Consider the following 18153-nt stretch of genomic DNA (forward strand, 5'->3'; position numbering starts at 1 on the left):
TACACTTTCTCCATAATGTCACGTCTAGCCCACGTTCACAATCTACTTCCATCATTTCCTCACATCATGGTTTCTTTTCAACTTCCACCTCTTTATCATTTCCATCAGAAATGGCCACGTGTCCCACTAACACCATTACCATCTAAAACGTTTCAACATCTTCTTCCTATAAATACCCATAAACCTTTTCTTTAAACCCTTTTACGTTTCAGATTTCCTTCTTTCATACCCATTTCTCAAGCTTTTCACATTTTCTGAGAAATCTTCTTCAGTTTTTTCCAGCAATGGCGCCTCAAAAACCCTTAAGCAGTAAACACTCCAAGAAGAAACAAGACTCATCTTTTCCTCCTGTGCATGATTTAAAAGGGCCAATGACCATTGGAAATCAACAGTATGTTCCGGAACCTCCAAATGAAAAGGAAAAAGACTGCATCTATAAATCTCAGGTACTAATCCCTGTTCTTATTTCTGGAAATTATCACGCTATGTTAGGTCCCCTTCCAAATCCAGAGATTAAACCAGAGCGTTTAAGAGAATTTTTTCCATCTTACTTTCACACAAAACCCATAGGCGCTGGAAGAAAACCTCAGCCTAAAGAGAAAGTTGTAGAACAAAAAGATTCATCGAGTTCGACGGATATTGGAGAGTTGGACTTAACCTATTTGAATTTTCCCAGGATATTTAGAACCTGCCCATGGTCGAAAGATCCTTCTGACTACGTATCTTGGTTAGATAAAGTCAAAAAAGTTAAAGGGTCTTTTTGGAAAGAAGTAGGCATTTTCGACCTTATCCAGTTGTCGAGAGTAGGACCCAATATCTGCCCAAATATGCTTTTGGCTTCTCTCTACTTTTGGGATAGTACTTACAACACCTTTCACCTTCCTTGTGGGATGGTTACGCCTACCCTTTTCGACGCAGCAGCCATTGTTGGTCTTCACCCCAATGGTATAGATTTCGACCCTACTGTCTTAAGTGAAGATACCATTGCTTTCGAGACTAGCCTTGCACCCTACTCCTTATTCATGTCCTATTACCATGATAAGAGTACCACTGAAGTTTTAGATGTCGAACATATAGCCTTTTTGACACTATGGCTGTCCAAATATGTGTTCTGTTCTCGCTCTCTTCAAGTTGCCAAGAGATTTATCACCATAGCCAATCAGCTTCATGCAGGCACGAAACTATGTTTGAGCGAAATGATTCTGGCGAATCTCTATGAATCTCTGAGCGAGAGCGTACATTTCTTAAAGAACACCAAATCCCAAGGGAAAATCAACTTATCAGGACCTTTTTGGCTCTTGCAACTATGGCTCAATGCCACCTTTGAAGCTAGTCTTCCTGTAGCACCAGAAATAGATGAAGAAGAAGTAAACAATAGGACTGTCGAATGGCCAAGATTAGTGCTACTAACGCCAACTGATGAAGGAATCAGCCTTCGACAAGCTTTTAAAAGCTATGTTATGATGTTTGCTAAAAGTCATCAATTTACTTCGACCATGGCACCTTTTGCTGATAGAAAAATCGGACCTAAGTGGTTTACCCAACAACTGCCCTTGGAGATGCAAAAGGACGAAAACACATTTCTGAATGTTTGGGAATCGTTCTTGACCCCTAGGCTCCTTTTTTCTTATCGTAACACCACTAAAAACCAAATTGCTTTGATAGTTTATCAACCCAACCTTGTTTCTAGACAATTTGGTCTAATCCAAATCAAACCTCAACCTATATTCCCCCAAAAGGGGTCCATCATCTTTTATAACTCCCTTCACACTGAAGACGAAGGCAAAGAGCTGTCGAAGAAACTAGCTGATGCTTCTCTCGACATTCGACCAGTTATTTTTCGACCATCATTCTTATGCACTCCTGAGTTTGATGAATGGTGGAAGGATTATTATTCCAACAAATTTTTTGACGTAGCTGCTTTTGCTACACATTTGACAAATGCTTTCGCTTTTGTGCAGGATCGGACCAAAAAAGGTATTCCACGACATATTAAGGAAATACAGAAATTTCAAAAATATTTTGAAACTGCGTATAGACCTGATGATCTTAGTCGAACCATATGCGAAGCAGCGGCCGAATTAAAACGTAAATTGACAGAGAAGTTTAAAAAACTGTCATTGCCTTCCAATCTTTCACCAGAGGCGCGCTATGACCTGGCTTTCAATTGTCATCCACCAAAGTTTCCTCCTTTGCCAACTGCTGACTTTGGGGTGGCGTTTGGTTTTCCACTTCCAGACTGGTTCCTTTGTGGGGATTTTATGAAAATTCTTCGTCAAAAGTATCAAAAACCTGCTGAGCGTGTGGTTCCGACTAAGTATCATCTGGGCGAATATCCAGGACACCTTCATATTGGAATAGAACACGTTCGCGTGGAAGATACCATTCTTGAAGGTGTTCACAGAAAAATATGATTTTTCTTTCTGTTATTCTAACTGTCTTATCATGTATCTCTTATATTTGTTTCTGAATTTTCTTTCTTTCCTTAGCCGTGAAGATCCCTGCTAAGAAAGCTGTTGTCGAAGCGTCGCCCAGTACTGCTAAGAAGCCTTCGACAAAGGTACAACACTTTTTTTCTTATTATTTTCCTTCCATTATTCAAAACTAACTGGCTTTGGCCTGTATGACTAGGTAAGTCGAAAACCCTCAACAATCCAAAAGAAGAAGAGTGAAGAGGAGAGAAAAGAGGATAAAGTCCCTAGTGAAGAGTCTGGTGATGAATCTCCAAAGTTAATCCCTCCCCCTCAGAAGAAAAAGAAACTCACGAAGGTCTCTTCCCAAAGGTCCATTGTTAACCCAATCAGGAAGGATTCTGCCAGTACTTCTCCTGCCAAGCCTCAGTCGAAAGATATGGGGAGTGGGAAATCCGGTTTTAATACTGAAATTCCTGAGGTAATTTTTTTTTATTTCGACAGCATATGTTTACCTTTCCTACATCTTTTCTTCTAAATCTTAGAATTTATTTTTAGGAACAAGTGGCTGTCGAAAAAACGCCTGAGAAAATTTTGGAGGAAACAGCCCCAGAGGAAGATGTCCCCACAAGTGACCATGATATGCAAACCGTAGAAGAATTCGACACTACAGTGGGTGACGCCTCTGAAGATGAATCTCCTCCTCATCCAGGATTGCATGTTGCACCTCAGGGTGATGATATTGAAATGGAGGTTGTAGTCGAAGATGATCCTGAAGATGGAGCTGCCAGAGATGGGGACAACCAGTCGAAACGAACAGAGGTTGAGCGTATTTCGACGCGAAACACTCCACCTGCTTCTGACCGGGCCCAAGGGAGTGGCAAATCAACTGGTTCGACCAGTTTCTCTCGCGAGGAGCTTGAAAATCTCAAAGTGCAAAGACCTTTGGAGTATCTGAAAGCCATGCTTAGCACCCGTTTTAATTTTCAGGATTCTTCGCAGAGTAGTTCGACCACTTCTGGGGCAACTTCTGAAGCACCATCACTTGGCAGCCTCCTGACCAAGATCAAAACGAAAATCCTTGATGTCGATTTGTTTAAAGTCTTGGAAGAGAATTCCCTTGCTCAAATTGGTCTTAAGAAAATCTTGAAGCAAGTGAATGTTTTGGAAACTTCTGCTGAGATTGGAAGTTTCGTGATGGAGTTGATGACTCTCATTGACTTGGCCACTGCAGATCTCCATCGTCAAAGGGATCTTACCGCTCAAATCTCCTCCAAGTCTGAAACTCAAACTGCTGAATGGGATGCCGTTTCGACTTCGACTGACAAAGTTTCAAAATTGCAAAAGCTCTCTGAAACGTATGTTGAAGAAGTTGCTGCTTGCAATGACAATATTCAAAAATGGAAAACACAGATAGCAGCACTTCAAGAAAAGATCTCTCAAGAGGAGAAACGTAAGGCATCCATTCAGCAACCCAAGCAGAGCGAGATTGACGAAGAATTGAGGGTGGGTATTCGACATGCAGAGAAAGCCCATCAACTTAGTCAGGAGATTGAGACTCTCTCTACTCACAAAAGTCTTTGTGATCATCGACTCCAACTCCAGAGGCAGAAGTTCGCCACTTTGAAGGAAACTTTTGCCAATTTTAATTTTTAGTCGAATTTATTTAGCAACTCTCAGCCCTTTGAGGCTTTCTTTGTAATAACTTTTGAATGCCATTTTTATTTGGCCCATCTTATCACAATTATGTTTTGCACTTATTCTGTTACTACTTTTACTTCCTGCAATATAGGCTTATATTTTTTCAAATACTTGCCATTTATTCTTAGGATTCTCTTATCCTTCTCTATTTCTTCTATTTCATACGCGCCGTTTGAAAATGTTCTCAAGACCTGGAAAGGTCCCTCCCATTTAGGAGACCACTTTCCCATTAATTTATCCTTTCGATCCATAGGAAGGATTACTTTCCACACAAGATCACCTATTAAGAAGGTCTTGAATCTTACTTTCTTGTTGTAAAATCTTTCGACTCTCTCCTTTTGTCTTCTTATTAGGTCTAGCGCGCGCAGCCTTTCTTCGTCTAAATCAACTAGTTCGTCCATCATCATACTCCAATATGTATCTGATGGGATTTCATGATGCCTTTGCACTCTGACTGACTGCAGATATATTTCGACTGGCAAAACTGCATCGTGTCCGTAAGTCAACTTGAATGGAGTCGAATTCGTTGCCTCTTTGGGGGACGTTCGACAAGCCCACAAGGCTTGATCCAAAGTCTTATGCCAATTTCTAGGCTTTTTCCCCACATGCTTCTTAATCAAGTTTATCACTACCTTGTTGGCTGCTTCAACTTGCCCATTTGCTTGAGCGTAGTAAGGTGTCGAAGTAAGGAGCTTAAAACCTGTTTCTTGTGCAAACTTCTGCATGTTTTTACCGGTGAACACAGATCCTTGATCTGTTGTTATTGTCTCAGGTATCCCAAATCTGTAGATTATGTATTTTTGGATAAAGTCTATGACTGCTTCTTGATCCACATTCGCCAATGGTATGGCTTCGGTCCATTTTGTGAAATAGTCTATCCCAACCAAAATGTACCTTTGCCCTTTTGAGGAAGCTGGTCGAATCTCCCCGATCAAGTCCAACGCCCATCCTCTGAATGGCCAAGGTTTTATAATTGAGTGCAACTCACTTGCAGGGACATGAGGTATGCCTGCATGTACTTGACATTCCTGACAACCTTTTGCGAATTCGACACAATCTTTCAGCATTGTTGGCCAATACATTCCTTGTCGAAATAAAAGCCACTTCATTTTGTGACCTGCTTGGTGCGCGCCACACGCTCCACTGTGTACATTCGACAAGGCTATGTAGGCTTCGTCCTCACTCAGGCATTTCAACAAAACTCCTTCTGCAGTCTTTTTGAACAATTCATTTCCCAAAAGTACGTAACTCAAAGCTCTGTATTTTACCTTTCTTTCCGCTTTCTGATTTGGGTCTTGTAGATAATCCTTGACAGGCTTTCTCCAGTCTGTTATTCCTGAATCATCTATGTTGAATATCTCGAAGTTTTCTTCGTCACCGTATCCTAATCTTATTGACTCTAGATCTGATGGGGACAACTTGGTGGACACGACTCTTCCTCTGACTTCAATGGCTTCTTCTAACTTTTCCTTCGACACTTTGTATCCGGACGCTAGTTGAGCAAGATCATTCGCTTCTTGATTCTTCAACCTGGGAATGTGCCTGAAGACGACGTTGTCGAATGCTTTGAGAAGTCTATTGGCTATTACAAAGTACATGATTAAATTTTCTTTCACGCACTTATACTCTTTCGTCAACTGCTTTATTACCAGTTCGGAATCACCCATTATTTCGACTCTCGTTGCCCCCAATTTCAACAAGATTTCAAGTCCAGCGATCAAAGCTTCGTATTCTGCTTCATTATTTGAACACAGACTTTCAACTTTGTACTTGAATTTTGTTGGAATTTTTTCAGGAGAAATAATCAACATCCCAACGCCCGTTCCGTTTTTATGACTGGAACCGTCGAAGTACAGTTTCCAAGGTTCCAGTTCGACGTATTCCACGTCTTCGTTTATAGAGTGGTCCGCTATGAAATCAGCGACCACTTGTCCTTTCACTGCTTTTAAAGGCAGATATTTCAAGGAGTATTCTGTTAAAGCTAAAGCCCACTTTCCAATTCGACTATGTAAAATAGATTTAGATAACATATACTTTATTACGTCGAAATGGGAAGAAATATATACATCGACAGGTTTTATATAATGCTTTAGTTTGATACAAGAGAAATATACACACAGGCATAACTTTTCTATAATGCTATATCTAGTTTCGGCATCGTTCAGGACTCTACTGAGATAATAAATGGCCCTTTCGACGCCATTCTCATCTTCTTGACACAACATACTTCCTAATGTTTTGTCTGATGCCGAAATGTACAATCTCATATTTCTTTTTCTGCAAGGAGACATCAGGATTGGGGGATTAGCCAGGTACTCCTTGATTTTGTCAAAAGCCGCTTGCTGTTCTTGCCCCCATGCGAAGTCTTCTTTCTTTAGTCGAAGTAGAGGAGAGAAAGCTTGTGTCTTCCCACTGAGGTTGGAGATGAATCTTCTGAGAAAGTTGATTTTCCCTAGCAGAGACTGCAACCCCTTTTTGGTTGATGGCGCTTTCGCTTCCATTATGGCCTTGGCTTTATTTTCGTTTATTTCGATCCCCTTCTTATGGACCACAAAGCCTAAGAAATCACCCGCCTGCACACCAAAAGCACATTTAAGTGGGTTCATTTTCAAACCAAACTTCCTCATCCTTTCAAAGGATTGTCGAAGATGATCTATATGATTTTTTCCTGAAACAGACTTAATCACAATGTCGTCAATATACACTTGCATGAAAGTTTCGATGAAATCATGAAAGATGGAATTCATGGCACGTTGGTAAGTCGCTCCAGCGTTCTTTAAACCAAAAGGCATTACTACCCATTCGTACGTTCCTATGGCTCCAGGACAACGGAAAGCCGTTTTAGGAACGTCTTCTTCAGCGATAAAAATTTGGTTATAGCCAGAGTATCCGTCTAGCATACTTAAGTACTCATGGCCGGCTGCAGAATCTATGAGCATTTCTGCCACTGGCATAGGATATTCATCCTTTGGGGTAGCCGAGTTTAAGTCTCGAAAATCAATACATACCCTAAGTTTGCCATTTTTCTTAATTACTGGAACAATATTTGCAATCCATTCGACATACCTGGTTGTGCGGATGAACTTGCATCTTAGAAGTCTTTCGACCTCTTCTTTTATTTTCGACAGGATTTCTGGTGCGAAGCGTCTCGGAGTCTGCTTTACTGGCTTCTTCCCTTCCATTATTGGCAACTGCATTTCGACCAGACTTCTGTCAAGACCAGGCATTTCGTCATAATCCCATGCGAAGCAATCTTTGAATTCTTTCAGCAACTGGACTATTTCGACCTTGAACTGGGGGTCCATTTTTGCGCTTATGTACGTTGGTCTATGTTCTGCCCCCGCTCCTATGTTTATCTCTTCTAAAGGATCCTGCGCCACCATCTTCTCGTTAGTTGACACTGGATCTTTTTCGAACCCCAGAGGTTCGTCGTCGTAAATGGCGTCAAGCTTTTGGTGTTGCCATCCGCCCATTTGGTTGGTGACATGATCTTCCGCAACGTCTTCTTGAGGACATTGTTTGTTGGAGTTCTCTTGGTTGGCTTCGACAGCCATATTTTTTACCTCAGCCTCAAGGGCCTCTTTTAGTTTGTTTTCGGCCATGTAAGCCGTAATCTTTTCGATCGCTGATTGTTCACTCGTCATCGTCAAATTCACTACCCCATCCCGTCGGCGCTATATGAGTGGTTCCCCATATGTAAGTTTCGCCAATCACTTCTTTATCCCACTGGAAACCATGCGTTGGATGTAGGTACATGGAGCAATAGGCATTGTCTGTCGTCTTCAAGTCGAATTCTGCCGGGCTGCAGGGAGGTATATGAGCCAGGTTTTTGTCGAAGCTTTGGCTGTTGACAGTGTTTACCTCGGTCATGAAGTAGCTTTGGTCAGCCTCGATGTTTTCGACGATTCCATCTGGCCTCCATATGGCTATCCGCTGGTGCATTGAAGAGGGTACAGCTCCTACGCCGTGAATCCATTCCCTACCAAGCAGCAGGTTGTAGTTGGCTTTCGAAGCGATGACTATGAACATTGTAGGTCTTATTATGGTTCCTACAGTTAAGTTCACTTGGATGACTCCCATAGTTGTCCCTATCTTCCCTTCGTAATTCGACAGCACCATGTTGTGAGGCTTCGCGTCCGAATCGTCTTTTCCAATCTTCTTCAGCATGTAGTGGGGCATCAAATTCACTGCCGCTCCCCCGTCCACCAGTATCTTATTCACGCCGACATTTTCCACCTTTCCTTTTATAAACAGAGGTTTCAAATGCGCTTTCATGGAGTCGTCTGGTCTTTCGAAAAAAGCGTTCTGCTCTTCGACGCATCCGTTGTTCATCACATAGTAGCAGACGGGCTTGTGTGCCATTGTTTCTTCCTCCATTTCGTCTCCTTCATCCTCAATTTCCATGACTCTATCATAGTCTCTAGGGAGAACAGAGACCACGTTGCAAATCACGTTGAAGGGTGCCTCTGAGTCAGAGTTAAAACTGTCGGTTACTTCATCATCTTCCTGCATCTTCTCTTTCGACGCCACCGATTCGACAACTCTGCTAGGATTGATCTGGAGGGGAGTCTCTTTCCTGCTCCTTGTCTGACGATTGTTGCTAGATTCTGCTTCGTTTGGACCATTCATGTTCTTTTTCGCCATCTCTATTTCTGCCCTCTTCTGCCTTTGGAACCTCCTCCATTGGGACCTGGACATGGGATTTTTGCCTTTGTAATTCTCTGATGGGTATGGTCTTGGCTTGTGTTTTTCCATTTCCTTCTTGCCCTCCATCGACGCGCCTCTCTGAACCTCGAACTTTCCCCATTTCTTCTGCCCCTGGGCGTCCCTAATGGGTTGAACCCATTTGTCGTCCGTCGCTTTGTCAGATGGTTTATAGGTGTTCTGGCGTCTCTCTCCGTGCCTCCACTGGTGGTGATCACTTCTCCTTGGGTCATATCTCACTGTTCCCCAATTCTCTTTCCTTTTGGTCTTATCCACCGCTTCCAGGTTGGTTGCTGCCTTCCTGTCGAAGACTGCGCTGCAGCGTGGGCACAACATCACTTCGGTTTTCATCCTTTGGCACCTCTTGATGAATTCCATTAAGTTTTCCTCCTCTCTAGGGTACGCCAGCCTTTGGTACTCTTTCTGACGACGCTCTTCGCCCTCTTCGACCTGGTCCTTCTGAGATATTTCTACCATATTTACCCCAACATTTTGTTCGTCGGCGATGCTTAATTCGTTCATCTTCCTGATGAGCCTCTCTTCTTCGCCTTCGACGCCTTTTGGTGTCTGGTCGAACTCTTTCTCTGGGCAACAGCACCAAGATATGGTCCTGGGACCATGTTCGCAACAGCATTTGTTCCAATTCCTTCTGGGGTCTTCCATTGTCCTACGCAGAATCCCACTGATCATGGGCTTCGAAGGACCGTTAGCGGCTTCCGCTTTGATTTTTGTGACCTCTTCACTGAAAGGCCCCATGGTGTTGACGCAGTTGGCGATATCACCTTTCTTTGCTTTGTTAGAATCAAGGCCTTCAGCAGCCTTGTTTTCAATCGCTGGGTCTTCAGTAACCCTCCCCTTCGTATTAGGGGCATGCTCAATTGCGTCGACTGTCTCCTCATTGTTTTCTGAAGAGGCATCTCCCCAACCGCTTGGTTGGATTGTGTTGATGTCGATCTGAGAGCTTGCCGGCGCGTTGTACTTCACAAGAAAATCATATTTCCCACTTGGCTGTCCCAAGCGGTCCCAATTCTCCTCTTGTCGAAACTCCACATTCTCGACAGCATTGTCACCGTCCTTCTTGTCGAAACCTTCAGTAGTTTCTATTCTTTTCTGGCTTGCGAGATCATCAGTAATCTCGACCATGTTGACATTTGCGTCGAAGCTTCCAGGGGCTTCCACCATTTCCAAATTGCCATCAGGAGCAACTTCGGCCTCCACCATGTTTACGACGGATGGTTCAGCGTAGTGGGCTTCGACTGCTTGCATAGGATTCGAGTCGATCTTCATCTGTTGTTTTGGTTTGTCACCAAACTTCAGCCTTCCGTCCCGGATAGCATTTTGAACGAGATCCCTGAAAAGGAAACAACGAGACGTCTTATGGCCCAGAAAATTATGGTATTTACAAAAACCTCTCTTTTTCTGTTGTTCCATAGGCGGTTCTTTAGCGCCTGGTGGTTTTATTAATTGACCATCTTTAACCAACAGATCGAAGATTTCGTCACATTTGGTAATGTCGAACGTATAAGTCCTTTTGGGGAACTTATCGTTGGTTTCGACTGGGTTTCCGTTCGACGGAGTTAGTACTTTGCACGAATAAGGTGGCCCTTGTTTTAGTTCTGCTAGGTCGATTTCTTGTTCGTCGAAGCTACTTGGTTCGTGTTCGTCGAACTCATCATCTTGGCGAACCCCTACGTAGGCTACCCTCTCTTTTTTATTCTTATTTGCCCTGAATTTTTCGTCCCTTAACCTTTCGACCTGTCTCACTCTATCCGCTAATTGTGCCATATCCCTCAGATACTGGGTATCTAGTTTCTTCCTTATAGAATAGTCTAGTCCCCCTGCGGCCATTTCGACCAACTCATGTTCTGGCACTGGGGTGAAACATCTAGCCTTTAGCAATCTGAACCTATTTAAATAATCATCTATTGGTTCGGAGTGTTTTCTCTTGACACTGGCTAATTCTTTCAGACTTATTTTTGTTTGTCCCATGTAGAATTGTTCATGGAACAGCCTTTCTAATTGGGTCCACGTGTATACTGAGTTTGCAGGCAAAGATGTAAACCAAGTAAACGCGTTTTTTGTTAAGGAACTAGGGAAATATTTTATTTTCAAATTTTCGTTACGGGCTATCTCCCCTGCCTCGATCAGGTAACGTGCCACATGTTCTATAGTGGACTCACTAGTGTCCCCTGAGAACTTTGTGAACTTAGGGACTTTCCACCTTGGTGGCAATTCTTCTTGCAGAATATATTCTGATAGTGGGGATGCGTAACTAGGCCTTTGTAAACCCATGTTCATCCCATTTTGTGCCATTATCGTTTCGACCATGGCTGCCAAATTATTTTCGACAGGCGGATTATTATACCGCATCCGTTGTTGCAATACAGCATCCGCGTCCTGGCCTCTCTGGATTACTATCCTTCTAGGCTCTTGTGGAATGGGGATTTCGACACGAGGTTGTTCGACTACATCCTCTCGGTTTCTGACGTTCGTTTGAGGATTGTCTAACGGTATCTGGTTTATCGTAGGTTCTTCTTGGATCGCTACCGCTGGGTTATGAACCACTTGTTCTCTGTGTCGAGTTTGAGGGACTCCAAAGAAATCAGCAATGCGCGTCATTTGCGCCGCCAACGCTTAGTTTGTTTGAGTGGTGTTCTGTATCAGTGGATTAAACACCGCTCCCATTTGTTGCGTCAACATTTGGACCATATCATGATTACTCTCGTCCATCTGCTGTCTAATCACTTGCGCCGAATTATTTGTTATCGGCGGCACGTAAAGTGGTTGTTGATTCAGTCTACTCACGTTTCCACCATATCCTGACCCTTGTAAGGGTGAAGACACGTTGGCCATCGAGTCTGAATATATTAACGGGGAGTTATGTAAATTTGCCATCACCGAAGTTGGCATTCCGAAGGGTTGTTCCCTACCAGGCGGAGGCATGGTGAAATTCGTTACAAAAGGCCTAGAAGTGTTTCCCACAGGGGGGTGTCCCAATGGGCATTTGTTGTGCCCTGAAGGACGAACTAGGCGCGTTTTGTGACATCGAAACCGCTGGTATCGACCCCGCTGACGAAGGTACAGCCTCTGACACAGGGACCGATCCTATATTGCCTTCTGTCGAAGGGACAGGGTTAGATACTGGGATGGATTCGTTAGGATTATTTGGCTGGTTCGCCATTTTCCTTACTCTTGTTCTTTTAGGTATTTCTACTTCGGATACGGCTAATTTACCGCTTCTCAGTCTCATACAAATGAAGGACAGATTTTGACTAGCGATTATCTAACTTTCTAAATTTTTGCACAGTCCCACTGGGCGTGCCAATTTGTTCGCTGTGAATTTTGGCGAACAACCTCTGGTTTACCAAAACTTGTAGAATTGGGTCACTTGCAGGATCAACCACACAAATCCTAGGACATGTGCAAAATCTAGATGGTCTTGAAGATGCCTAGACTCACTTTCATGTATTTCATTTCTGTTCTCTAAGTGTTTTACGTCGAAATATGTTGATTACAATGTTAAGTGGATGTAAATTTAACAAGATAAAGTAAATGGCGGAAAATAACTGACGAAATGTAAAGTGTCGAAAAGGATAAAGTGCAGAAAGATAAATGACTGGAAAACATAAAAGAGATTTGTAAAGAACTTTGAACTTTATAAAATAAACTTTGAAGGAATTGGTGTTTGTTTACACATACATTTTCCAAATATGACTCTTTTCTCTCACACGGGTACTTTGAGTGTTTTCAGGAATTTTGTATAAGTAATTCTTCACACCCTTTTTTAGATAATAACTACCCTATATATACACAAATAACATAACTGTTATTAACGACTAAATCCTAAAACTATGACACATGGCTCTCCTCCTTTCGCCAGATGCTTCCACGCGTCTTCTGCCAAACGTCACAACCTTTTAAATTCAAATTTACTTTTAAGTCGAAATGACGTCTTCCTTCAGGATTTTTGTCGAATTATCAACATACTGCAATGTTCTCCCTATCTGTCAAAAGTGCTTTTCCTAGGTGCAAACATCTTTGTCGAAATGACGAAACTTCCATTTTGTCGAAGTGTCGAACCATACTTATTAATCAAATCGTTTCAACCCATGTCATCATTTGTCGAAAAAATCATTTCTTACACCAAATCTCATGGCGTCGAAAACGCACGTATACAAGTTGCCCCCCAGCAAAGACGTTTCGACCGTTGTTCTGGAGAAACAGTCATTTGTTGTCAATCAGTGTTTTGATGCCATGTCATTTAATCTTCATTAAATGCAAGTCTGATAATCTCAATTCCCAATGCAGGTTCATCATTACACTTTCTCCACAATGTCACGTCTAGCCCACGTTCACAATCTACTTCCATCATTTCCTCACATCATGGTTTCTTTTCAACTTCCACCTCTTTATCATTTCCATCAGAAATGGCCACGTGTCCCACTAACACCATTACCATCTAAAACGTTTCAACATCTTCTTCCTATAAATACCCATAAACCTTTTCTTTAAACCCTTTTACGTTTCAGATTTCCTTTTTTCATACCCATTTCTCAAGCTTTTCACATTTTCTGAGAAATCTTCTTCAGTTTTTTCCAGCAATGGCGCCTCAAAAACCCTTAAGCAGTAAACACTCCAAGAAGAAACAAGACTCATCTTTTCCTCCTGTGCATGATTTAAAAGGGCCAATGACCATTGGAAATCAACAGTATGTTCCGGAACCTCCAAATGAAAAGGAAAAAGACTGCATCTATAAATCTCAGGTACTAATCCCTGTTCTTATTTCTGGAAATTATCACGCTATGTTAGGTCCCCTTCCAAATCCAGAGATTAAACCAGAGCGTTTAAGAGAATTTTTTCCATCTTACTTTCACACAAAACCCATAGGCGCTGGAAGAAAACCTCAGCCTAAAGAGAAAGTTGTAGAACAAAAAGATTCATCGAGTTCGACGGATATTGGAGAGTTGGACTTAACCTATTTGAATTTTCCCAGGATATTTAGAACCTGCCCATGGTCGAAAGATCCTTCTGACTACGTATCTTGGTTAGATAAAGTCGAAAAAGTTAAAGGGTCTTTTTGGAAAGAAGTAGGCATTTTCGACCTTATCCAGTTGTCGAGAGTAGGACCCAATATCTGCCCAAATATGCTTTTGGCTTCTCTCTACTTTTGGGATAGTACTTACAACACCTTTCACCTTCCTTGTGGGATGGTTACGCCTACCCTTTTCGACGCAGCAGCCATTGTTGGTCTTCACCCCAATGGTATAGATTTCGACCCTACTGTCTTAAGTGAAGATACCATTGCTTTCGAGACTAGCCTTGCACCCTACTCCTTATTCATGTCCTATTACCATGATAAGAGTACCACTGAAGTTTTAGATGTCGAACATATAGCCTTTTTGACACTATGGCTGTCCAAATATGTGTTCTGTTCTCGCTCTCTTCAAGTTGCCAAGAGATTTATCACCATAGCCAATCAGCTTCATGCAGGCACGAAACTATGTTTGAGCGAAATGATTCTGGCGAATCTCTATGAATCTCTGAGCGAGAGCGTACATTTCTTAAAGAACACCAAATCCCAAGGGAAAATCAACTTATCAGGACCTTTTTGGCTCTTGCAACTATGGCTCAATGCCACCTTTGAAGCTAGTCTTCCTGTAGCACCAGAAATAGATGAAGAAGAAGTAAACAATAGGACTGTCGAATGGCCAAGATTAGTGCTACTAACGCCAACTGATGAAGGAATCAGCCTTCGACAAGCTTTTAAAAGCTATGTTATGATGTTTGCTAAAAGTCATCAATTTACTTCGACCATGGCACCTTTTGCTGATAGAAAAATCGGACCTAAGTGGTTTACCCAACAACTGCCCTTGGAGATGCAAAAGGACGAAAACACATTTCTGAATGTTTGGGAATCGTTCTTGACCCCTAGGCTCCTTTTTTCTTATCGTAACACCACTAAAAACCAAATTGCTTTGATAGTTTATCAACCCAACCTTGTTTCTAGACAATTTGGTCTAATCCAAATCAAACCTCAACCTATATTCCCCCAAAAGGGGTCCATCATCTTTTATAACTCCCTTCACACTGAAGACGAAGGCAAAGAGCTGTCGAAGAAACTAGCTGATGCTTCTCTCGACATTCGACCAGTTATTTTTCGACCATCATTCTTATGCACTCCTGAGTTTGATGAATGGTGGAAGGATTATTATTCCAACAAATTTTTTGACGTAGCTGCTTTTGCTACACATTTGACAAATGCTTTCGCTTTTGTGCAGGATCGGACCAAAAAAGGTATTCCACGACATATTAAGGAAATACAGAAATTTCAAAAATATTTTGAAACTGCGTATAGACCTGATGATCTTAGTCGAACCATATGCGAAGCAGCGGCCGAATTAAAACGTAAATTGACAGAGAAGTTTAAAAAACTGTCATTGCCTTCCAATCTTTCACCAGAGGCGCGCTATGACCTGGCTTTCAATTGTCATCCACCAAAGTTTCCTCCTTTGCCAACTGCTGACTTTGGGGTGGCGTTTGGTTTTCCACTTCCAGACTGGTTCCTTTGTGGGGATTTTATGAAAATTCTTCGTCAAAAGTATCAAAAACCTGCTGAGCGTGTGGTTCCGACTAAGTATCATCTGGGCGAATATCCAGGACACCTTCATATTGGAATAGAACACGTTCGCGTGGAAGATACCATTCTTGAAGGTGTTCACAGAAAAATATGATTTTTCTTTCTGTTATTCTAACTGTCTTATCATGTATCTCTTATATTTGTTTCTGAATTTTCTTTCTTTCCTTAGCCGTGAAGATCCCTGCTAAGAAAGCTGCTGTCGAAGCGTCGCCCAGTACTGCTAAGAAGCCTTCGACAAAGGTACAACACTTTTTTTTCTTATTATTTTCCTTCCATTATTCAAAACTAACTGGCTTTGGCCTGTATGACTAGGTAAGTCGAAAACCCTCAACAATCCAAAAGAAGAAGAGTGAAGAGGAGAGAAAAGAGGATAAAGTCCCTAGTGAAGAGTCTGGTGATGAATCTCCAGAGTTAATCCCTCCCCCTCAGAAGAAAAAGAAACTCACGAAGGTCTCTTCCCAAAGGTCCATTGTTAACCCAATCAGGAAGGATTCTGCCAGTACTTCTCCTGCCAAGCCTCAGTCGAAAGATATGGGGAGTGGGAAATCCGGTTTTAATACTGAAATTCCTGAGGTAATTTTTTTTTTATTTCGACAGCATATGTTTACCTTTCCTACATCTTTTCTTCTAAATCTTAGAATTTATTTTTAGGAACAAGTGGCTGTCGAAAAAACGCCTGAGAAAATTTTGGAGGAAACAGCCCCAGAGGAAGATGTCCCCACAAGTGACCATGATATGCAAACCGTAGAAGAATTCGACACTACAGTGGGTGACGCCTCTGAAGATGAATCTCCTCCTCATCCAGGATTGCATGTTGCACCTCAGGGTGATGATATTGAAATGGAGGTTGTAGTCGAAGATGATCCTGAAGATGGAGCTGCCAGAGATGGGGACAACCAGTCGAAACGAACAGAGGTTGAGCGTATTTCGACGCGAAACACTCCACCTGCTTCTGACCGGGCCCAAGGGAGTGGCAAATCAACTGGTTCGACCAGTTTCTCTCGCGAGGAGCTTGAAAATCTCAAAGTGCAAAGACCTTTGGAGTATCTGAAAGCCATGCTTAGCACCCGTTTTAATTTTCAGGATTCTTCGCAGAGTAGTTCGACCACTTCTGGGGCAACTTCTGAAGCACCATCACTTGGCAGCCTCCTGACCAAGATCAAAACGAAAATCCTTGATGTCGATTTGTTTAAAGTCTTGGAAGAGAATTCCCTTGCTCAAATTGGTCTTAAGAAAATCTTGAAGCAAGTGAATGTTTTGGAAACTTCTGCTGAGATTGGAAGTTTCGTGATGGAGTTGATGACTCTCATTGACTTGGCCACTGCAGATCTCCATCGTCAAAGGGATCTTACCGCTCAAATCTCCTCCAAGTCTGAAACTCAAACTGCTGAATGGGATGCCGTTTCGACTTCGACTGACAAAGTTTCAAAATTGCAAAAGCTCTCTGAAACGTATGTTGAAGAAGTTGCTGCTTGCAATGACAATATTCAAAAATGGAAAACACAGATAGCAGCACTTCAAGAAAAGATCTCTCAAGAGGAGAAACGTAAGGCATCCATTCAGCAACCCAAGCAGAGCGAGATTGACGAAGAATTGAGGGTGGGTATTCGACATGCAGAGAAAGCCCATCAACTTAGTCAGGAGATTGAGACTCTCTCTACTCACAAAAGTCTTTGTGATCATCGACTCCAACTCCAGAGGCAGAAGTTCGCCACTTTGAAGGAAACTTTTGCCAATTTTAATTTTTAGTCGAATTTATTTAGCAACTCTCAGCCCTTTGAGGCTTTCTTTGTAATAACTTTTGAATGCCATTTTTATTTGGCCCATCTTATCACAATTATGTTTTGCACTTATTCTGTTACTACTTTTACTTCCTGCAATATAGGCTTATATTTTTTCAAATACTTGCCATTTATTCTTAGGATTCTCTTATCCTTCTCTATTTCTTCTATTTCATACGCGCCGTTTGAAAATGTTCTCAAGACCTGGAAAGGTCCCTCCCATTTAGGAGACCACTTTCCCATTAATTTATCCTTTCGATCCATAGGAAGGATTACTTTCCACACAAGATCACCTATTAAGAAGGTCTTGAATCTTACTTTCTTGTTGTAAAATCTTTCGACTCTCTCCTTTTGTCTTCTTATTAGGTCTAGCGCGCGCAGCCTTTCTTCGTCTAAATCAACTAGTTCGTCCATCATCATACTCCAATATGTATCTGATGGGATTTCATGATGCCTTTGCACTCTGACTGACTGCAGATATATTTCGACTGGCAAAACTGCATCGTGTCCGTAAGTCAACTTGAATGGAGTCGAATTCGTTGCCTCTTTGGGGGACGTTCGACAAGCCCACAAGGCTTGATCCAAAGTCTTATGCCAATTTCTAGGCTTTTTCCCCACATGCTTCTTAATCAAGTTTATCACTACCTTGTTGGCTGCTTCAACTTGCCCATTTGCTTGAGCGTAGTAAGGTGTCGAAGTAAGGAGCTTAAAACCTGTTTCTTGTGCAAACTTCTGCATGTTTTTACCGGTGAACACAGATCCTTGATCTGTTGTTATTGTCTCAGGTATCCCAAATCTGTAGATTATGTATTTTTGGATAAAGTCTATGACTGCTTCTTGATCCACATTCGCCAATGGTATGGCTTCGGTCCATTTTGTGAAATAGTCTATCCCAACCAAAATGTACCTTTGCCCTTTT

General features: G+C 42.2%; 1 protein-coding gene across 1 annotated transcript; it reads left to right on the forward strand.

Moving 5' to 3' along the window:
* Window positions 1-1995: 1995 nt before the first annotated feature.
* On the forward strand, window positions 1996-17279 carry LOC127126392 (uncharacterized). Its single transcript, XM_051055314.1, has 4 exons — window positions 1996-2394; window positions 2490-2560; window positions 15766-16026; window positions 16105-17279. Exons 1-4 carry the CDS (start codon window positions 2262-2264, stop codon window positions 17200-17202), a joined length of 1563 nt encoding a protein of 520 aa, XP_050911271.1. The 5' UTR covers window positions 1996-2261; the 3' UTR covers window positions 17203-17279.
* Window positions 17280-18153: the final 874 nt, after the last annotated feature.

This window comes from Lathyrus oleraceus, chromosome 3 (genome assembly GCF_024323335.1).
Source record: "Lathyrus oleraceus cultivar Zhongwan6 chromosome 3, CAAS_Psat_ZW6_1.0, whole genome shotgun sequence".
NCBI lineage: Eukaryota > Viridiplantae > Streptophyta > Magnoliopsida > Fabales > Fabaceae > Lathyrus > Lathyrus oleraceus.

Coding starts and splice junctions, on each gene's coding strand:
- LOC127126392 (XM_051055314.1), top strand. CDS start 2,262: ATGAAAATTCTTCGTCAAAAGTATCAAAAACCTGCTGAGCGTGTGGTT. Junction 2,561..15,765: donor CTAAGAAGCCTTCGACAAAG/GTACAACACTTT, acceptor CTGTATGACTAG/GTAAGTCGAAAACCCTCAAC. Junction 16,027..16,104: donor TTAATACTGAAATTCCTGAG/GTAATTTTTTTT, acceptor ATTTATTTTTAG/GAACAAGTGGCTGTCGAAAA.